Here is a 24,029-nt window from a genome sequence, read left to right on the forward strand (position 1 = left end):
TCATCGATACAGAAATACGGTATCAGCTGAAATAGGATGTAACTAGAAAAATAGCTGGAATAAGCCAGACACTTGATGTTTATTTTATATGGAAGAGAAATACTTTAGCTCTTAAGACTTGGCAAAGCAAAGTCTGTAAAAGTACAGAGTACTATGTATTCTGCAGGTGCAAGAAAGACAGCAATGAACAAGTATGCAGACTGTACTTCATGTTTTTATTATACTTTTAAAGATGCAAATAGAAAGAAGAATCCCAAAACTCACTTTACATTGGAAATTACATTGGTAAATTCCATCATTTATTAGTTAACGGATAATTTAAAAACTCATACCTGTTTCAAAACTTCTATTAATACTAAAGAAAAAATAAAATCAATAGCCAGATCTCTTCTCTCCATTAAATAGTCCCTCTGCTGTTCATCACTGCAAAATCAAACCAAGAAACACAATATTTCAGAGATGTGTCATAATAAATATTATATACTTTCTTCAGTTACACAAATACAGATAACAGGGGATTGTGTTCTACTTTTTAAATTGCAGTCCAGCATTTCAGAAAGTAATGTACTGTTGTGCTCTTAAACTCTGAGATAAACAGACCAAATCTAACTTGCTTCAAATGCTTAAATATCACTATCCATTTCCTCTCTCTTTTTTCCTGTTTAAGATCTACACAAAAAACTCCAAATCAAAACACAACTAAGGAAATTTATGGATTCTGTATTCTAACAAAGGGATTTAATCTCAAATTCCTTGCTGATGCCATCATTTAGACTATTCTTAATTACACTTTGGTGGCAAATGTAATAAATTACATTGTGCTATCAAATTCATATTTAGACTTGCGATGAATTTTTGGAAAATGCCTTAAAAGCACTGATGGAGAATTCATAACCAAACTCCATTCTCTTTTAAAAACTGTTCCGGTGTTAATTTTTTAACTTTGGCAACACTTGTCAAATGTTCAAACACATTCTTAGTGCAGAATGACACAGAGGAATAAAAGTCTAAGGTGAATAGCCTGCAATACAAAAACAAAAAAATACCCATTTGGATCACCTCATCAGAGTTTCAAGGTGTATTGAAAAGATAACACGAAACATACGTTTTGTAAAAATGTACTTTTTGTAAAATTAAACGTTAAAGGAACAGTTCTGGAGTCCATTTGAAGCATTTAACACTGATTTCAGTGAGATTTTTGTGTAAATTCAGCACAATTCTTATAAACATTAAGAATTTCAGTGATTTCAATTGTACTCATGCACTCATAATAAAATATCCATTTAAAAGTTCTACTTGATTGATGATGAAATAAATTATTTGCATTTTGGTTTTCTTGGTTTCACATTAACTGGAGACAGAACTGGTAATAATAGTCTTTCTGCAACACTACCAATTGACATACTGGCCTTGATCCACTGCTAAACTGACTTTCAACTAAATTTTAGGTGGAGTTCCTGAAGACATCTATTTATGAGCAGGTAGTCCTGCAACTAGCTGAGAGAAAGAGAGAATTCAAGGCAAGGATTCATCTCATCCAAAAGCAGACATCTAATCGATGAATCATGTCTTCATACTGCCTACTTCTACTGACATAAAGGGTCTGAAAGATTCTGATTCAGGTTCATATCTAAAACTTATTCCTCCTCCTTCGTTCCAGCAACTATCTCTTTCTGTAGTTACTGGATTATAATGTAATCCTAACGTGAAGAATTGCCTATGCATTTCCAAATACCAGGCCTGACAGTGTTGATTCTCCTGTTGCTTCATTAAAGTGTGTAAATGTACTACCAAAGTATTCAGAAAAACTGTAAGTCTGAAGAATATATCTGTACCAAACTACTAGACCTCAATATAACCAAGACCAATCTACTGCCTTATCACTGAGGAACTACTGATAACTTTATTTTTATGTGCTTGTTTCTTTAAAGAGTTAAGTCAATGTTGTTAAAAACTCTTTGACTGATTCTCAAGGTTTTGGATTGAGGATAGGTGTATAAGAAATTTCTATGTCCAAGCAGAACACTATATTAAAAAAATTCTTCCAAGTGTCACAGAATTATTGCCTGATCACATAAGTAAAGGAGACACATCAATATTTACATGACATTAAAGCTTTCAAAACAGCAGCAAGACAAACATAACAGCAATGTTGTGTTTTAACTATCAGGAACATAACTTTAAAGACACAATTATTGCATCCATCAAGAAGCCAAGAGAAGAGTTCCAGGAACAAGCAGAAAAAAGATACAACAACTTTCAGGCAACTGTTACCTCACAGAAGACAATTTTACCTTGGAATTTATAAATTATGTATGTATGCAGATTCAAAATCATACCTTTTGGATTTAGTGCTTGTTCTTGGTCTGTACTCATGAGATTCATCTTCTATGCCGTTCTGCCTTTTATACCAATCAAACAAAGTGCGCAGGATAGAGGGCAGACAATATTCTGAAAGTGAGCTCATTGAGCTTATAACCTATGGGGAAAACATAACAAATCAACAAATCAAATACTGTTGAAGTTTCCCCTCCTTCTTAAAAAAATTACTAATTCAATGGTTATATATGTTCTTTCTTGTTTTCATCTAATTTTTGAGAACGATGGGACAAGCAGTGACTTAATATTCTGCATTTCCTATCTTTAAAAGACATGCAGATATGGCACGTAGGACATGGTTTAGTGGTGGACTTGGCAGTGTTGGGATTGTGGTTGAACTTGATGATCTCAAAGGTCTTTTCCAACCTGAGGGACTCTAGGATTCTATAAAACATAAGCAGAAATACAATAGTGGACTGTATGTAGGTAGTGTCTTTATACTGATGATATTAAAATCCATTAAAATTGTGTATCACATCTTACTACATACCAGAACTATCTAGTTCTTCAAGGGGGTTATTTTGATTTGTTCCATAATGCTGATTTGAGTTTGAGCATATTTTAAGGAAAGAAAAAGCAGTGAATCAGAAACAGTGTCTTTGGGGGTTGTATCTGACTGCTGGATGCCCCTCCTGAAACTCAGAACATATAAGCTCTGCAATAATTTTAATCAACTGACCATACAGATGCATCAGGAGTGAAGAGTGTGTACTTCATGTCAAGCACACAGATTATGTCAACTATGTCAGGTCTATCTACCTGCTTAAACTTAAACCAGCACATTTCAATACTTCTGGAAAAACAACAGCATTTAATGTTCCATGTAAGACCAAGCTCGTGCGAACACTGTGACTAAGACAAGAGTAAAACTGGCAGACTGAGTATCTTAAACACAATTTCCAAGAATTACGATAGATTTAAATAAGAACTTTTGTGGATAACATTTAGTCTAGAAGAATAACTCTGACCTCTTTGGAGGTTTTCAGCCTTAGGATTTAACTAATTCACATGACATTGTGGTCTAAAGCTAATGAGACACTTCGAGAATGAAGTATTATTGTTTGGGTATTATAGCCTAAAATTAAACATGGTGCATCAGAAAGCTGTCACAACTGCCCCTGTAAAATTAAAATTTCTATAAAAATATGGTGTTATGAAAGCTTTCAATCCAGTGTTTGCAATATGTTCTATTAACTGAAATATGAAACAAGCTGCTGTGGAAGATGGCAGTAAGGCACTGCTTGCAGCAGTGACAGGAGGCCTTTCATGACGAATTACTACAGCACTTCAGGCTCAATTATATCAAAGCCTTCTACCCTAAGGCTTCAGATAAATACTCAGAAGACATGAATGAGCTGGTGTCAGGGCAAAGCATTCACTACCAACTCACTTCTCTATTGTTTTCCAAAACTTTTTCTGAAGCTGACAGAACACTGGTTGTTAATTATGAGATGGAATGAAAAAGGGTTTGCTAGGGAAGACAAGAACAGAATCATAGAATCATAGAATGGTTTGGGTTGGAAGGGACATTAAAGATGATCTAGTTCCAACCCCCTGCCGTGGGCAGGGACACTTTCCACTAAACCAGTTTGATCAAAGCCTTGTCCAACCTGGCCTTGAACACTTCCAGGGATGGGGCATCAACAACTTCTCTGGGCAATCTTTTGCAGTGTCTCACCAGCTTCATCATAAAAAATATCTTCCTTCTATTTGGTCTGAACCGAGTGTCTTTTAGTTTAAAATCCTTACCCTTTGTCCTATTGCAACAGGCCCTACTAAAAAGTCTGTCTCCAAACAGACCTAAATATCTTGAAAGAAATCATGATATGTAACTACAAATGAAAAGTTGTTTCAGTCATGACGTATTTATCACTGCTGTTCTTTAAATCCCAGCTATACGATTTCACCAGAAAAAGTCAAAGGGATTCCTGTCAAATCTTCTCTGCTGAATTTACAGTGTGTGTCTTTAGTAGGGATAAAAGGTCAATATAGCTTTTTTTTTTTTTTTTTTTAATCTTTCTGTCATTGCACTTTTAAGACAGGAAGGAAGGGTGGACTGGGCAAAGACCTGGCTCTCAGGGAACAGGAAGGGAGGGAAGTCTAGCCAGCTTGCCAGCATGCCTGTTTCTCAACCCTTTCATTTTCTGGAAGTAAGTCCAGGAGTGAGATGAATTCTAGCTCTGTGCTGCTCCTGAAAGGGAGTGCACAGATGTACAAATATCTCCTTGTTGGACGAATGATCATGTTCTTCCATCATAAATGAACTACCTACTGTATACCTCAAGGATAAGAAAGCTGCACAAGTAGGGAGCTGTTTAAAACCTGTGTTCACAGACCATTAAATATACTTTATGCAAATGCTTAATATTTATTTTGGACTAAAATGCAAGAGGAAATTCAATGAAATTCTGCCCAGATAGTTTGCTACAATTTATATACTTTCATAAAAGTCTAGCTATATAATCAAAATACAAATATAAGAAATGTTTCTGCTAACAGCAGATAGATGTGGTTACCCTTTTCATTTCACTTATGAATTTATACGTGCTTTAACAGCAAATATATTCAAAATTGCATCCAATTCCCAGGAGTATCACTAATTTCTTGGCTCTGCATTGTTTTCATATACCATATATGTCAGTGCGTATGTTGAATGGGCATTTTCTTGCCATTTTAATAATGCAGAACTGCAGTACTTCAATTTTGCATAGGGTTGGTTTATTTTTTGTAAATCTGTTACTCACACAGTGTCTGCATATTTTGTCTTCAAATTGCTGTTGTGTAGATTCTAAATAATTGACTTTAGGAGTGAGATTTTACACTTTCTATCAATGCTACTGAAAGCAGAATTTGGTAAACACTCTTTCAGCTACGTTTAGGATACCCATAGACACGCAATAATGTCTTCCCTTCTTTCAATATTTGTAACACTTCGTGCATATCTGTAGCAAAGCCCCAGAACTACAAATGATACGGATTCAAGGAAAATAACAGCTGTAGTTAAATCCTTGCTCCTTCAAATCAACAGCAAAACTCTTACGGACCACAGTAAGATCAGGATTTCATATATGCAAGATACGAAATTGCAGACATAAAGTTAACAATTCCTGTTCCATATATTCCAGACTGGAGGAAAGGGAAGGTGGAGATATGAACTGCCTTAAGCTCTAATCAAAGCAGCTAATGCACTAATTCTGTTGGACCCTTTGAGACAAAACATTTTTTTCTGCTAATGAGAGGTTTCTAGACAAGCTAACTCTAATTCAAAAATCTGTAAAACGACATATTAGCAGCAAGTAGGGCAGTTGTATTTGTGAAGATCTCCTTTCATTCACATCCCTGTTATAAGCATGTTTTGGGACAGTGCTATGAAGCTTGATCTCTCTGGAAATGGTTAAAACTGATAACTATTCAAGTTGGGCTAGTTTTCATTTATGGCCTTGGTTTTGTGAGTAAAAAAGAAAGCAGGATTTTTTAGTATTGTAATTTTGTAGATGGCTAATTTCACCCAGCTTTCTTATACATTATCAATGTTTATAGCTATTTTACTACCCGCATAACATTTTACATGAAAACCCATTTATTTTTAGTGGGCAGCAAGTTCAGTTCTGAAGGTACTACCTTTAATTTTGCCTTTATATGTACTTTTTTACACAGTACTTGACCCTAAAGCTCTTATCAGGAGCCAATGGTTGTTTTATGACCCCATCACCACCATCTTATCCTTCCTCTACCATGTGCCGTTTGCTGGTGAAGAAGGACAACGTGTAAAACTCAGGGAAAGAGAAAACACAAAAGGAACCAACCACAGTGCTATGGTAATGATGATGATACCAATATTCACTTACTATATCTAACAAATATAATATTGGATAAGAATAATTATCAGCCTATCATTAATCACATTTAGGTTGTTATGAAAAAGGAAAAATTAATCATTAGTATGCTGCTTATTGTCTATTTATATTTACATTTTCCACTTTTTTATTCTTATTCATTTTTAGTTTCCTTTTTTTACACCTTGATCTATTTTTGTTGGTTTTGTCTCCCAAAAGTATATAAAACATTAAATGAAGTATATAAAATATTAAATGCTTTTTCTTTCCAATCTGTATTCTCCAACCTAGTGCACTTCTAGGAAGAGAGCAGTATAACTGAAACAAGGACAAGTTTTTGTGCAGTTTATGCTGAAAACTCCTTCAACAGGCACCTCATAGAGATAGCGTCATATAAAAAGTAAGCCTTGTTGTTAAGTTTTCACTTCCATGGCCAAAATATTGCATTTATTCTGCAATTTTATATGGAAAACTAACTGTAGCTCAGTCCAAGATTACACAGTGCCCTTTTTCTGCCTCCAGTGTTGTTCATGAACATTTATATACCATGGTAAGATCAGAAGATGCATTAGTAGAGGCTGAGAAAAGAGTAATAAAAGTGTTTCCTTAGGTGAGGATAAGCCTCTTGGAGAATTATGAGTTTTTGCATCCTAGCTTTTGATCTTTCCATGTACTGCAATTTTATGGTTTCCTGTAATAGGAAGTTTAAGTCATAGTTCACTAGTACAATGTTTAATAACATTTCTCTGATTGGGAACACAGAGCATGCTAATGCTGGAGCAGTAATGGTCTTTGCCAACAGGCAACTAGAGTTGTCTAATCCAGAACTTTTAAAATATGACTTTAAACATACTGTAAGATTACTTAAAAACATATGACAAAACCTACATAATTTCCTGTATCTATTTTCTTTACATACATGCACACCTAAAAAGGAAAATACAGTCAGTGTAAGGAATCCAGTTTGTTAGGCTAATGGTGAAACACTCTGCAAGTCAGGATAAGTACAATCACTTCATACATTGCTCAAGATACTATTATGAGTTTCAGGAGGGTGATGCAATTGGCAGTCAGACATACTGTCTGCCTAACAGGAGCCACTGACCACACCTATGTGGAGAGAAACAGCTCTGCCTGTGCACAGACTCTTGATGTTGGATCCATCACCACCATCAAAACTAGCACTTCTAAAATGGTGTTGGAGAATGCGCAGGAAAAAACACTGGTTCTCAGAGAGACAGAGATAGAGCTATTTAGGGGTAGTAAGCAATGGTTTCATAACCATCTTTTGGGGGATTCAGTGTTAAACAATGCTGATTACACTGGGTAGCTAAAGTTCCAGTCTGCATATTGTGAGTTAGTTTAAAGGGGTTTTTTTGGCTGGTCTTTCCACCTCTGAAGCTGACTTGCAAAAAGCAAATTTTAAATCAGGTCATGCCTTACCTTTGATGCTTTTTAATCTACAGTTAAAAGAGGCAGCTCAGATATTTTAAAGTGACAAGTGGCTAGTAACCTACTCACTTCAGCATTACCTATCAATTTCACTCAAACTGAATAGAGATAATTTTGATAACAGCAAGATTAGAAAATTAGGTTCCTCTGACAGTGTGTCACTTTTTATAACTTAAAATTGTAAGTAAAAATTATTAGACACCCCTTGAGAATGTTTGTTCATGGGGATTCTCTCTGTTTTCCTCCTTCATTTCTGTAGTAAAAATGTCATGAATGTCATGTGTGGCCTTTTTTTGTTTTGCTAGATGACTTAATGTGTTTCAGGAATAAATACCTTACCTGCAAGGGAAAAGTAAGAGATTATCAACCTGGTCTTCCTGCATCCCATAGACTCTTTAAATATTTGAGTATCATGTCAAATCATGATCTTCCAGGTTTCCTAAGTAGTCCATACCTTAATTTTCAATATCAGCAAAATTATTCTTTCATAACAACTTTATCATACTGACATATTGCGATTTGAAAAATGGCTTTATAATGAGATGTACTTACTAATCTACTGAGTGAAATATGTCAAGTAAAGAAAGACTTTTTCCTCTATTTTCTTGTCTCTACTCCAGCTCAGCTCTATCCAACTTCTACCACGCATCACAAAATTTTGTATGATTGTATGAATTTAGCCAAACTAAAACTATTTTGGTAAGGATGAACCATGTTCTCGTAAATGGGCTCATAAGCCAGGTTCAGGTCCCATCTGCCAATCACAGGTGTACATCAATCCCAGGAGCACTGTAACATCTCAAAATGATAATGCTTTTTAAGTGGAAAACATGAATGGAAAACATGAAAACAGAAACATTGCCAACAATCTGGGCTGAGGCTGACAAATAATTTTGAAAATTTCAGTTTAAATAGTTTGTTTTGAAAATTTCAAGGAACTGAAAGGAAGATTTTCTGACAAGACTTCTAAGGCAATCTCAGCTCTGTACTTTTCTATCAACTCTGCACACAGGTAGGACTCTAGATACGCAGATAGAGATACATAAATGACCCACATAGCAAAATTTACCTTTGTTTTCTGACTACATCTGGGTTTTTTTCCCCTAGCACTCAGAGTAAATTGCTACAGTAGTAAATACATAGTTGTTTCACTCTAGGAAGCACTTGCTGTTCTCATTAAATGATTTTGACTTAATTATTCAATTTTCTGTCTATTTACCAACAAATAGGAGAAGCATCAGTCTTCCAATTCTTCCTTGTAAAGGGCCACAACTTGCTTAACCATGAATATTTAATCAAATCATGGCCGCCCATTATGTGTTTGTTTAATACACTGCAGGAACAGTATCAAAAGGTTTGCATCTGGGTGGCTTAATTTGTTTTACTTTCCCATTTGCGCATGACACTCTTCCCACAGGAAGAAAAAAAAAACCTATAAAATTAAGGTCAGAATACCACAAAGAATTTCATTAGGCAGGTAGGGAGTACTCACAAAGCAACCTCCTTCAGCTGGTTTCCCTGGGTTTCTCTGTGGTCAGCAAGGCAGACAGGGAGCTCCCAAGTACAGAGCAGAAGTGTCGCCTCCTCTGTTCATCTCCTGCTCTGAACAGCCATCCAAGCAGGCTACCTCTCCCAAAAAAGCAGCTACAGAACAATCTAGTATGTGTCACTTTGTCAAACTAAAATTATGATGTGAACCTTAGTGAACGCCAGTGGAGTCTCAAAAGGCATCTTTGCTTCTGGTGCAATGTCCCAGAACACTGAATAAATGTTCATCTGAGGTTCTGAAGTTCCACTTATTCCTATCTCCTCTCCCAAAGTTAAGTTAATCAATATGGTACCTGCAGCTTATGCCATTAGTTACAGCTGCTTTCAGAGCTGTCACTATTGCTGGTGCTTTTGCTCTGTCTTTCTGTCCTGTGTTTCTGGCCTTGCTGGCGGCACAGTGCTGTGGGCAGATGTGGAATCAGCAGCAATGGTGACAGCAATGACAGCTGAGGCAGGAATGGAGGAGCAGCAAATAACTTTTATTGTTTATGATACACCTATGGTTTATCATTCCTCTTCATCGGGAGTGATTTTTGTGAGTTTTGGCATCCTTTACGCAATTTAAATTCTTTACCACCTATCTTTCTTTATTTCAAAATAGGTTACTTATGTAGGAGTTATTTCTAGGTGTTTTTTTTTTTAAAGAAAGACAGTTGGCAAAAATTAATTGCTTTATGCCATTATTAAAAAGTGTGTATATTGCTGTTGGTTTTATTTTATACTTGTCCCATTTACCTTACAGATATAAATTTCATTTTATTAATTACAATTTTATTGTTCTACTAAATGAAATCTAATTAATTATATAAGTTCTATTTTATTTTTAATACTTTCTTCCTGCCAACCACTTTTGTAATTATTATCTACTTTGTCATATACAGGCATTTATCCTGACAATGTAACTTACGCTTAAATTTAAATACAACAGGTTGGCTCAGACTATTTCAAGTGCAGCACACATGTAAGTCATGCTGAGTCACAGCTACAGAGACAAACTAGACTGATGAGACTGACAGCAATGACAGTGATTCTGCAGGCCTTCATAATAACTATAAGAGAAACCCCACTAAATAAAAAGATTGAGGGCCATGCACCTGTTTCAAAAACCAGATATCCTGAAAATATAAAAAGTTTGCTTCAAAATGTCCATTGGTGAAACAGCCAGGAAATAATACGTGTACCTAATACACTGTAAAAAGTGAGAAGTTCTATGGTAGAAAAATGTTGAGCTTAAAAACAGTGGAAAAATCCTTTCAATTTAAACCCAAGAATGGTTAGGCAAAGCATTTGTCATTCTACTAAAGTACATTGAGACATACTGCTTTTACAGTATGCAATCACAGAAAAAAGACACTAGAATGCCTTCCAAGTATTTATCTTTTAGCCTGAGGAATGGAAATAATATAATTTCAAGTGTCTTACTTGATCAAACTGGGGATCTTCTCCTCGTTGCAGAGATTTGGTCAGTGGCTTCTCCTAAAAGAAAATATATTAAATACGTATTACTTTAGATCAATACTATCATATATATTCTATCAACTCTACTATTATTTTTCTGTTAGATTTTTTTACTCACATAGTGTGTGTCTCCTGATCTCATCCAGGAGATACTATTTGTTTCATATGCAAAGGAGACCTCTGCATATGTATCAGCCAATACTGACATTGTGTCTTTAGTGACTTTGGTGTCTTTTCACAAAGGAGAAGGATTGACCACATATTACATCTGAGTTGCTGCTCACACTGATGATAAAGTCTTTCAACATTATAAAAAGCATCTAGTATTTCCTCTAATACATAACAAAGGGGGTCTATTTAGTTACATGATATACCTTCTTGTTATAACACTACCAGGCTACACAAACATGTACACAGACATAGTGCATCATTTAGGGCATACTGAAAGAAAGGTGATTTTAGAAGAATCAAAGACCATAGAGTTCATTTTTGAGGAAGACAATTGTGGAAAAATTATTACTCATTAAAAAAAAGGCATTTTTGGAATGGAAGCAAATTTTCAAGACTTGTTCTCAGAGTAACTGGGAAAGCCAAAGAGAACTGCCCAGCTCAGACAGAGTCATCGTGTGTGAACATCCATTCACCTTTATGGCTCTTTCGTCAAGCAGGCTGAATTCCTGAGACACGTAGAAGTACACAGGCCAGTATTCTAGATATACACAACAATACACAAAACATGAATCTCCCAAACCACAATGAAAATAAACAATACATGAGGGCAGATGACAGTCTGAAAAACACATCACTTGTCACCATCACAATTCTGTATTGAATTACACCACTGTTGCTAGTGTCTGAAATGTGCCAGTGCTTTATTCTTATGTAAATCATGAATCTTTCTTCTCCTACAGCTGAAAGACTGAGGCTATCCCACCAGCTCAGAATGAGGTTTTCTGTTCAGCTTTTAGCAAACTACTGCACTCATCAGCATCCATTAATGTATCAGGCCAAATACCATCACTGTCAGGGCATATGAGATGCAAACCAAAGAAATCTGTAAAGCTGCTGAGATACGGGAATGGAGAGACCTTACGTAGACCAAAGATTTCTATTATTTAATGTTTTTCTCTGAAGAAAATGTTGCCCAGTTTAATCTGCTGACTGATTTTGAAATTAATTATGCTGATCCACTTGTAATGCCAGCTGGCAAGGAGGCCAAGTGTGGGGTGACTGCAGTATCCCCTGACTACCTACCAAATACAAAAATCAACAAAATGTTTTCTACTGAGTCACTTATTTATCCAGAACAGCCATCAATATTTTTCATTGTTTTCTCAAATATCTAAAGTGACTCCTCCAGGTTACATTACGGGCACAACAGCTATTAATTACAACTTCATGACAACTTACTGGTGATGAAAAGATGCAGTAAAACTTTGCAGCCCAGAGAAAAACAAAGGACACTACCCTACCCACAGTCCTCCTCCTCCAGACAATCAGATATGTCCCATGGGAGGACAATACTTTTTTGTCTGTTGCTGTACACTGAAAAGGACAGCAGATAATCTTTCAAAAATAGTAGTCAACTTATTTAAAAGAAAGATTCTTACATTTCCGTGAGTCCTGAACAAATTAGCATATTAAGAATTAGTGCAGTTTAGGGAAAAAAACAACAAGTCTTTTTTTTTTTTAATTATGAAATTTCTGATTCTGTTACAGAAGACTTGTGTTACCATGGCAGAGCTTCTTAAGGTCTGTTTCAACAAAAAGGGCTTCAGTATGCAGAAGCTTTGTGTTTCCATGCCCAACACTGCAATGTTTGGCTTTCAGAGCGTGGTGTTTCAGGCAGAAATGAGGTATGGGATTCCTCATCACATGCTATCTGTAAGAGGGACACAAGTAAATGAGACAAACCATGCTCTGGGAACCCAGGTCTGAAACTGCAAACCTGAAAATGTCCTCATCACCTAACTCTGGAAGCACACACACCTCCCAGATACTTCAGTTTCTGATGACGATGCTCCCCACGGAATGCACTTCTGAGTTAGTGAAGATCCCTTGATTTTGACAAGGCAAAACAAGTCATCTCTTGCCCTCTTACACCGGACTACACCAGGGCTTCCAAACTATGGTAAATTGACCTAAAGAAACCATTCACAGGCCATGCAGCAGTCTTGGTTGCAGCAGAAGGCCGTCCTAGGAAAGAGAACTGCCAAGGCTATCTACCAAAAGCCATGAAGGCTTCTGCTGCTATAACTTCTCAATGTGTCCAGTCTAAAGCTTCAACTGAGGCCTTTTCTTCCCCTCTGTCCCATCCTGCACCTACTCACACTCTTGCCCGGCAGCAGCTGCTGCTGCAGCTGTCTCTGCCTCTTCTGTGTCCCCCTGTTCAGATTGCTGCTGTTGCTGGATCTTCCTCAACTCTTTCCAAGGATGGTGTTGCCACTGACACTGCCTGCAGCCACTGCAGTGATGGCTCAGCCTGGATGGACCCAAGCTGACCCCATGAAGACAAGTGTCTTTGCACAATATCCCCCCCCATTCCCAGTTCTGGTAGCAGGGTGCACATGCCAAAGCCACTCATTGTACCCCTGCAGTGAATGGCAACAACCACAGAAAATTTTATTTAGGGCTTGGAGGTTTGAGAAAACTCAAAGTAGTGGTTATCACTATTTACTTTATTACTAGTGATGAATGCTGAACAGATAATGAACTGAATAAAAATGAAGGGCCAGATACAAATGTGGTTTTTGTTTTCTAAGGACTCCTAAACATGACTGCTTGCATGATGAGAGTAATGAGTGACCATGTCAGGAAGACACTGCCGAGTAAATTCAAAGACTGCTTGCAGGTGCTTATCCTTTAAAACCAGTAATTTTTCTTCATGCAATAGATAATATCTTTTCAACTACTGTAAACAACTTGCCTGTTCTATATCACTTCGTTCTAATATCCTTATGAGTCTTACCATTTCATTTTATGCAGTATTTTCAACATTGCTGTTATGGCAGCTACTATATAAGATATAATTATTCTCATGGTAGACTTCTTCACTATATGCCAAGTGTTCAGGACTTGTAAAGACAAGGTTAATATGTATAATAAAGTGAAACTGCCTCTGAGCAATAGATTCCATAGTAGTCTATTTACCCTAGAGATACATTAATTTTAAAGTTTTTAAAAATTCTTAAAACTGTTTTCTAGCCTCAAGGTACTATTTATTTTTATTAATTTTACTGCCCAGCCAATTTGGAAATGGCAAAGAGGTCATTTTATATTACCCATTAACTTATTTGAGTCTCTGTAGCTAAACTACATTTTGGATGAATAGGTAGGCTGAATTTGGAGCCAAAGCCTACAACCAAAAAACATGAAAATTAAAATTTTGATCAACATGAAAGAGCCTATAGCTTTCTGGACTACAAAAAAATTCAGAAAATTTCAGAAGAATGGACTCTCAATAATAACATTTCCATTTTTAATCACTAAGTTAAACATCCTTATTTCTTGTTTGAAGTGCTGCCTACAATTGTATACTCTGTATTTGTTCATGCTGGAAATTCCCATGATTTAAACACATTACAGATAAGTGGTAAAGATCAGCAAAGACAGCTTTGGATTTAATATTTGAAACTACTGTTTTTCAATAAAACCATCAAAAAGTTTTGTGTTGTCAGTGCTTACAAAACAAAATACTGACCTAAAAATTAATTTTCTATATTCTATGGATAGAATATAATAAAATAGAATATGTTAAATATGCAATGACAAATGTATATTTTATCATATTTGCACGCATCAACTGAATATAATATTTATAATTTATCTAAAAAACCCCTATTATTCAAACCCTCTATTCACACAGGTACACTAAAACATTTCTCCAAAGACTGTCAGTTACTTTTAGTGGTTAATATATTAATGCTTTTTCAGGGCTGTTACACAAACATAATTGGGTAAATTTACACAGGAATAGCCACCTGTCACAGAACTGAGTGTTCATGGAACACATGTTTCAGGGAAACATGAAAACAGAAGGATGTTGTAGTGCCTATTAAGCTTCACTATGTCACAATGTTATAATGACATATAGTAGCCCTTAAAGCTATTTCTAATCTCAGCAATCATTAGGCACGTTATTCCTAGTGAACTGTGACAGGCTGCTGTCACTGTACTTCTGATTGAGATAAAACCCATCGGTCTATTGGGCTTTTTTAAAGCATGGAGGATGAAAGAATCTTTTTACACAAATTTTAACTTTTGCACTGCATGCTAAAAAGCAGCCACACGTACTCTACTGAGTAGTCTGCTGGGGTGGAAGACTTATCAAAAAGAAGGAGCAGAAGAATGGACCTTTTCACATGAAATGGAGCAGACATAGACCGCATTCCACTACTACACCACAATATTTACAAAATGAATGTAACCACAATCTTAAGAATCAAAAAATCCCCAAGTGTACTTCTTTCCTGCTTACAATGAATCACCACATAAGTCCCTCCACTCCAAATGAAAATCTTTGTCTTACATACTTTTCAGCAGGAAAGAAAACTGGTGATCGCAGGAAAAGGTCTGCTCAAAAATATGCAATTTTTTTTTTTGGCCATTGATTATTTTGTACATACAAAAATCACAAAACATATCGCTCTCAACCTTGTGCTCACATGATGTGTAAACCATGTTCTGTACCATCTAGGAGAAAATGCAATTATGCCAATTTGCATCTAAAGGCTGGGCATGCAAAACTTCATTCCACAGAGGTGCACCTACCCTTCAGGTGCAGCTGACCTGCCAGCCAGTTGCCTCTGAAATGAACAGTTTCTCTGTCTGGTCCTGGCTTCTTCTCTGTGTGTGTCCTGCCTCCGCCCTCCCAGAATGGATCTGTGCTGATCCTGCATTGAGCAGGTTCGTGAAACTGAACTTGTGAGTTTTTGTATCAGTTTTGCCATTTCAAAAAAAAAGCTCTTGCACTGAAAATAGCTCTGAATTTCTTTGGAAATAATTTTCATCTCTTATATACCTTTTTACTATTTGGGAATTCCTACCACCATCCCAAGAAGCCTAGTTAATTTATACCTAAGCAATGAAGAGAGCCAAGCTTTTGGTGTTTGTAGGAAAGGATAATCTATTTGCTCTGATAGTCTCCCAAACATCTCCCACCTGGAACTTCTACTAAACAGGCAATTAGTGTCCTGTTTTCATTAACAGTTCTTTGCAAGTCAGCAGGTCCTCATGTATAAATGTGTAAATTGTCTGTTCAGTGGATGACAACAGAATCTTTGATTTCTCTTGTTGCTCTGCTCATCATCAATTAGCTGTTAGGCACTTTTAAGAAACTGTGTGAGTGAGCATGGTACACAGATAATAAAATAAAGAGAAAAGGAGATTTCCCTTATTAACCTTTGAAATTCTACACATACAGCAATAGGAAATTCTAAAGGTAAACATAATATAAAAGATATGATAATATAGCTTCAAGAAAACACAACTTTGTGAGCCTATAAGACAAAATTATAGGCTCACAAATGTTAACAAAAACTCGGATGGACTTCATTTAACTTAATTGAAAATTCGGAAAAAAGTTACGTTAATTGTACACAGTATTTCATTTGGAGGAAAAAAGCATATTTGAGTGGCTATGAAAAACATGTAAAAATATGCCATATTTCAAAAAAATTTTTATTTTAGCAAACTCAGGTCAAAAACCTACCTGTCATTACAGTTAATGCACAAAAATAATGAAAGGTGCATGTTTAGAAGACAGGCTCAGTATTATCAGCCTATTCTTTCTTCATGTAATTGCTCTGATTTTTTTGTAATGGCTCTTCTGTTTCGTTCAAGTGGAAAAGAATGTACCCAGTACTGCTGGACTGTGGAATACAAAACTGTAAGAAAACATCAGTTCAGCTTCAAACACAGGTTTTCACTCACTGGCTCTGATTCTTGCCTCTTTGGCATCCTCGTCATGCACTGTTCTGATTCGGTGATAGCTTATGTCATCACATCAGGTATTACAGGCTAATTTTTGTCTGATTACCACATTGTCTGCAAAAGGCATCTTTTACCTATGCTGTCTACTAAGAAACACTCACGAGAGTGTTTAATCTGAAGTAACTGATATATCAGGAAAAAAGGGCCAAACAGGCCAAAAAAATAGCAAATTGGTTTTCAGAAGTAATACTCCACAGAAGTAAATTTCAAGCAGCCTGAAGAGACAAGCAAACCCACTGAATCAGACACTGCTATTAGATGCACAGTGCAAAATTTGTCACTGTAACTTTCCCAAAATAACACGTGAAAAAAAAACCTCACAAAAAAGAAAATGAAAGTTTTCTTTCTTTCATTTACCTTGAGCAAACAACTCAAGGGCTCTGACATTCTTACCTGAGCAGTAAAAAAAATTCCCAGGTATGTCCTCAACTCAATGTTGACAACAAAGAGTCACAAACTTTAAACAAACGTTAAGTGCTGTTACAGATATACAGGTAACAGCAACAAAACCTCTTATATCAACCCAAAACAAACAAACAGAAAAACCACCAAAACCCCAAACAACAAACCTATTACTCTCAGCATTTATATCTTCTCTAATATTTTCTGTTATAAAGTAAAGTGCTTTATTGCAGATAGAAAGTAAAACAGTTTCTTTTACTACGGCATTTTAAACCCAAAAAAAGCTGATGGCTACTAGTGGATTAGTTCCAAAAGAAATATTTTAAATACATGTTTTTTTAAAACCTGTAAAGTTGAAAAGAGTACTAAGTTTAGTGAAATGTGAGGTAGATTCTAGCACAACTGAGAAAGGAAATTTTGTTGACTGTTTGTTTTCAGAGCTTTGTTCTAATAGGAATGCCTTTTCAAAATTTTAACTGTGAACACATCAAAATCCTCTGTCTGAGCACAGGTAAGTTGTAAGGTGGGCTAGTATCATAATACTGTCCCTTGGTTTTCCCTGATTTTATTTACTCCAATACTACAGTGTACAGAAACAGAGGTGAATTTTACAACATGTAAGTTTGATAAATTTAAAAAGAACATCTAAAAACAATGTGTGGACAATTAATGTTGATACCATAATTCAATCACAGACTTGAATTAGCAGATTGCGTGATTCTGACTTAAAAAATTCCAATATAAGAGAATAAAATTTTTTTAACTGGAACCTAATTTGTTGGGACAGGGAATGTAGTAAGTTTTAGTGGTATTTGTACTTAAGATCAAAATTCATGAAAGACCACGATGTACAGCTTGGAAAAGGAATATGAGTTTAATTTAATGGATTAACTAAAACAGGGTTAATGGAATTTTAGGTACAGGATTGATTTTTTTATTAGTCCCAAGTCCAAATAATGATTTGCATGGGTTAAGCTCAACACTATCAATATTCCCAATTTCTATACTGATATCAATTACTAGAGATTCAGTGATTTACATGCCTAAAAGAGTTATTGGCTAAAGTGGTATTTGATTGTAAATTTGAATATTCAAAAAAATCCTAAAGCATTTTTTAGTTGCTCATTGCTAAACTGAACTGGTATTAATGAAATGAAAAAACCAGTTACAGGAAGCAGCAGCAATAGCGGAGCTGAAAACACAGCTATTACATTGCAAGACCTGACTGCAGCAAGACAGACACACACACATAAAAACATTCTTTTTTTTGCTTATATGATGAATTTTCTTCAAGGTGAGCAAGATTTATAGGATTTCCTTCTCCAAACCTTTTGGAAGTAAATACAGATTTATTCTTCTGTTCTTTGTGCTGAGAGCCATTACAATGTATTTTCATAAAAATGCTCCTCCACAATAGAAACAAGAACATGCTCTGAATACAGACATAAAAATGAAGGTATGCTCCATAAAACCACTATTTCCACCTTGCTCTCAATATGAAGTCAGGAAGAAGGCTTTCTGGAGTCATATTCTAATAATTAATGAAACTTTATATAAAGTCTAAGTCAAGAATGGTGTCCTAGGATGCAGTATGAGAGTCCAAGATCTTTCATTTATGAGACTGTTGGGCTGGAATAAACATGATGCTCTGAAAAAGCACTTGATACAGTGATTTCCATGTAACAATAAAAACAATAGACAATGGAGATCTAGACTTCCAAGTCCACGTTAAGACCTCTGCCTGAAACTGCTATTCAAAGTCCTGTTTCAACTGTTTTTTAAGGTGGTTCAGGTACGTGATCAACATCAGTCAATACATATATATTAAAAAAAATACGAGGATATGCATATAATAATTACTTCTGTGAAAAGAAGGTTTTTGTTACAGCAGACTGCTGTGAAATAAAAACACTGGAAGATACAGTGGTGAATTAAATAGATATAGGGAAGAAAGTCACTGCAGTCAAAAGTGTGTAACTTGAATAGTGCTGTTCCCTCTCTTTCATCTCTGACACTACTTTTGAGAGCTGGCAAAAAGGGTGAGAGGATGCTCTTCCCTGACCTTAATATACCTTGGTCATTTGGTACATCTTTGTTTCCCAAATAGAGAAGTTAACTGATACCTCAGTCCTATATGCAAAGAGTTTTACACCAACTGATTTATGAGGAGCCAAGCTACTTCTTCAGTGTAAGAGGACATAAATGGTAGAAAAAATGCAGGAAGCTTTTCTTTCCTGAAGAGAATGGGGAAAGCACATCTTCCCTCTTGAGCTCAGCTGATTCCCTGAGTTATTATGAGAGTGCTGTCCTCACTTTCAGTCAAACTTCCTGCCCATAGTGAGAGCAATGCTATGAGGACGTAGAGGATCTCCATGTTCCAAGCAGTGGATGAGGTTCCTTCTTTTAATGTATTTTTATGTTGGTGGACCCGGCTTGGCAAGGCCCATGACAGGGTAGCATTGTGGGAGAAGGAGACCAGCTCCGCTGCAGCAGGGACTGATGGCCCCAAAACCTGGGAATGGGCCCTGGGCTGTGGGGCAGGGGTGGGTGAGACTCAGAGGAGGCCATTACTGCTTATCAGTGTTCAAAGGACCCTGACCACTGGTTATCCACTCAGAATAACATGACCTAATTTAATCAAAGCTATAGGAAGCTCTTATCAGTTGATTTGCATAAATTTAGAGTTGTAATTGCAGAGCTGCTGTAGGTATAATGGAGAGCTCTGTAAACAGAAACCACACTTCTTTCAAGTCCCAGATGGCCAAGGGTAATAAATGACAGCACACGACTCTGGCCATCATTTGCTGTCTGGCAGTCAGTGCTGCTTTAATGTCAGGTAGCTACTTACACCGACTACGCATCTATTTTCATAGAATAGACCAAGAAATTAAGAAAGTGTATTTTTAAAGTGAACTTGAGAACTACTGCCAGCAGTTTTCTTTAAACTTCCTTTATTTGTGGCTTTATTGGTTATACGTTTGTCTCAAAAGTTGTAACTGTACCATAACAGACATATTCCCAGGTAACTTGACGTGAAGCCTTTTCCTCCTGTTACTGGTACTGATTTGACAGACTTTCAAGGAGGACGCTGGGTGCCCTTGCAGAGCTAACATCAGCTTTCACTGCTCTTTTGCTACAAGAATGTTGGCCATAAAAGCCATAGCTTCTGCCTGTACTGATTGTCCATCTAGTGGATTTCCATATTGGGAAGGTCATTAGGTGAAGTATTTAAGTTTTACTCACATTTGTCATGTCACCAGATATGCAGGGTCAAATATGGAATAATTCTAGCTGTCTGATGTGTAAACTGTACCAATGTCAGACTCAGGCCCAGAAAAGAGCACATAAATTAAAAAACATACAGCACTCCTGATGAAGTAGTACCTCATTGACTTCAAATGTGACTCTGAAAGCATACAAAGGATTAAGCTGTGTGAAGCTATGGAAAGATAGCGTGTTAATTAATGGTTTCTTATCTGGCAAGAATGCTACCAAAGTGTATACATGATTTTCTTCTGTCCTTCATGATGATGATAAGACTGGCCTGAAATGACTGTAATACAACTTTCATTTTCTGGAAAGTGAAAATAACCAATATCCTTAAATGACACAAAAATGTGATTAAGGGCATGCGGTAGATTCTCTGCTGTATTTTGCAAGCACTGTGCAATGTGTGATGTAGTGCGACAGCCTCAGTGACCTTGGATTGAATCTGTCTTCCAGTGTTAAATCCTCTTAGCGATTTGAACCATCACATGCGCCATTGACTATCCTCCAACTATATCCATGCAGTAATGAGGCTCAGGGACAGTGAGCATCCTGGAGAGTCTTCCCATAGAAATGAGCTCTGCAGCCTCCAACTGCATTCTGCCCACATGCTCAGCTGTGGAAACCCTGAGAGCACTGAGAAAGTGCCTGTTGACATTGCCTGACTCTGAAATGTATGAAGGTGTTTTTATGGACCTGTATCTAACTGCAATGTCTATGCAAAAATGGTTTGGGTTGGAAAGCACCTTTAAGATCTAGTGTCAACACCCTTGCCATGGGCAGGGACACCTTCGATTAGATTGGGTTGCTTTAGCTTGGCCTTGAATACTTTCAGGGATTGAGCGTTCACAACTTCTCTGGGCAACAAGAAGTCCTCAGACATGGTTAAGAGCTGAATAAAACACTGAGACCAACTATCAGTCTAAAAAGTAGACCCAGGATCAAGTCAATGACCTGCAGGAAAGAAACTCTGCTGACCTGACACTTACTGGGAGCACTAGGAGATAGACCTCCTCCTGAGATGAATTACTGTTCTTGGTCCTTCAGACTATCTTATGACAGACTGACATAGATATGCCCATTCAACAAGCCACTTAATGCATCCACTGTAACAGATCTGTAAGGCTCCATAAAATAAAAGTTAGAAGTTCAGGTTACATATTGAGTACTTACAGTAAGATGTTGTGCAGATGCTTTCACTTTCTTATGAATAGGTGAGAAGACAGTCCTCAGCATGGTATAATAAAGTGATGCAGAATTTAATAAAGAAGCGTTTAAATTAAAGAACTATGTGACATGAGATACAGAGCCACAGTATTAGGAACCATGAGCTCCTTAAAACTGGGATGGACTGCCACATGCTTCACAGAATTTTGACTACCACAACACTAGTGGAATAAAATAATTAGATTTTAATCCTTGAGTGAGACAGAGGTAGACAGGGATATATGACAATGGGAAGCTGGCATGCTGGTAGCTTTTATAGAGGAAGGTCCTAGGGACGACAGTTTTTGTATGAGAAAAGAGAACAGCATTTTCAATATATACTTGCAGAAAGTTCTTCTCAATTTTTCTGGGCATACATAAACTGAGTGAAGAGTCAGAACAGAGCGAGACAGTTTGCCTTTCCTCTTTTCCACGAAATTACTTGTTCCTTATAATAACTACTGTATGGGCACAGTGAAAAAACAGGGGTCTGAAGTACCCATGTATGCCAAACTATTCATTTGGACTTCAAACAAAAAATGTGTAATGGTAACGTGTCTCAGGTGACACCTCATGTGATGTAGCTGGAATTTTAGTTCATGTAAAACAGAAAATCCTACATTACAGCTGTGGGATAAAACTGCTTGGTATTATCATAGCCTACATAAATCTTACTAGTTATCACAGCCCAGTCCTCAGAGAAAAGAAAACCCTTCTAATTCCTTTTCTTCCAAGTCTGTCCTTAGCATATTTCTTCTCTTGCCCAAAAACATTTAAGCCTAGACTAAAGTTAATCAGACACCAGTGCCATTACACGTGTTGGTTGGTCAGTCTTTCCAATTTGCATATTCTTTCTCTTTCAGAGTCTTCTTAACCACCTGCTGGGCTGTTACAACAGCCCTGTTTTGAAATAGATCTATATTTTAACATCATCGAGCTTCTATGAAATAGAAGTAATAAATACACTAGTATCAACCACATCACCACTTTCAGGGTTTTTTTTGAATGTTGAGATGAAACCTACCTAATAAAAGGAGAAAATTATAGGCAGAATACATGAACATGCTTATGGTCCTAATCCTATAATCAGTAAATTCTGTCCCTGAGTTCAGTATTCAGACAGATCCTGAATTTAGACAAGCTCAGTAAAAGAAGATGCTTGCAGGAGAAAAGCTTAATGAAAGTTTACCAACAGCTAAATTAACCATTAACCACTGTCAATGCCTGTAGCTCACTATGTTTTATCAATGTCTACAGCTGTGGCAAAGTACTGCTGAAAGCCGTATTTAAAGATCAGCCTGCTCAGTATGCACAGGATGAATTACTATCCGAAGTGATAATCAGCACTCCTAAAAAGGAAACTATTTTCTGGGTTTTCTCCTCACATTGCTATGAAATATATTCTTTCATTTGAATTGGCAAGAATATTTCCCAGGCTTCTCCTTTCTAGCTTCATTTTAAGGTCATCACTGCTTGAAAAAAATCAGCAGTAGTAAAATATCAAATTATGTTTGGAAGTGAAGCAATGCAGAGAAGATTTAAAATGTAAATTGATAAAAATCAGATATTAATTAAATAAGCTGTGAAAAAAGGTCTGCAGAAAAAATTTTAATATTTGTAACAAAGAAGAACAATTATCTACAGAAAAGAAGCAGGAAACTATTAAAGGTTATCAGAAAGAAATTATTTATATTTCATTCATGTGAATTTAATTTTATTAACTGGACAAGCCATTTTAATGAAGTCTGCTGTCAAATGCTTTTAATTTGGATTAATACAACGACAATCTGGGTACGGTAGTTAATCATTAAAAATTAGCCCCATGATTGTGAATTTAATGTAATTATTGAATCGTTTGCTTAATATCAGAGATCTTAAAAGGGGAAAAAATTCACCTGAAATTCCCAAAAAAATAGTCTCCAGACAAAGTAAAAAAAAAAAAAAAATCAAATCTGGAAACAAAAGTTTTCCATTTTTACTTATTAAAGATTTAGCAGTGCGTAGTTGACATTAGATTTATGCCTAGAAAATACATTAACTGGGGAGTGCATTTTTATGATGATCACTGCCAGATCCAGTAACCAAAATATCAAATGATACTCGGTTGACAGCCAAGACAGCAGTAGGAGTAGGTGACATTGCCCTCTGCTTTCTCTGCCACTGGCATCTTGTTATTCCAGCTGAGATTTCATGGGGCTGCAGAGGGGGTGGGTGCTGTGCCCTTCACTGATGCCCCAGAAAACAGCAAACACTTCTAGTGCCTTGCTAGCATCTGCAACTCATGCTGGGACACAAACATGGTTTTTCAACATAGTTGTCAGAACACGGTAATTTACAGTCAGGTTCTGTGTACATCACAAAAGAAAGAGATGGATATATCATACAGGCATATGGAACCCAAAGAAACTGAGAGAAAAATTCATAAAAACAACAGTAATGATAATCAGAAAGGATAAGCAGGCAAATAGAAGTATCTAGGTAAAAAATATA

At 36.5% G+C, this 24,029-nt stretch overlaps 1 protein-coding gene across 8 annotated transcripts in view; it reads right to left on the reverse strand.

Annotated features, from left to right (window-relative positions):
* The window catches only part of FRY (FRY microtubule binding protein), a 234,520-nt gene that overhangs the window by 107,401 nt on the left and 103,090 nt on the right, over window positions 1-24,029 (reverse strand). For all 8 annotated transcript variants that reach the window (XM_027651378.1, XM_027651367.1, XM_027651340.1 and 5 more), the window contains 3 exons: window positions 10,638-10,691; window positions 2,340-2,479; window positions 333-423 (listed from right to left, as the gene is read on the reverse strand). In XM_027651378.1, coding sequence (XP_027507179.1) covers window positions 333-423; window positions 2,340-2,479; window positions 10,638-10,691 — 285 coding nt within the window. The remainder of the gene's footprint in view (window positions 1-332; window positions 424-2,339; window positions 2,480-10,637; window positions 10,692-24,029) is intronic.

This window comes from Corapipo altera, unplaced genomic scaffold (assembly GCF_003945725.1).
Source record: "Corapipo altera isolate COAL_440 unplaced genomic scaffold, ASM394572v1 0, whole genome shotgun sequence".
In the NCBI taxonomy this organism is placed as follows: Eukaryota; Metazoa; Chordata; class Aves; order Passeriformes; family Pipridae; genus Corapipo; species Corapipo altera.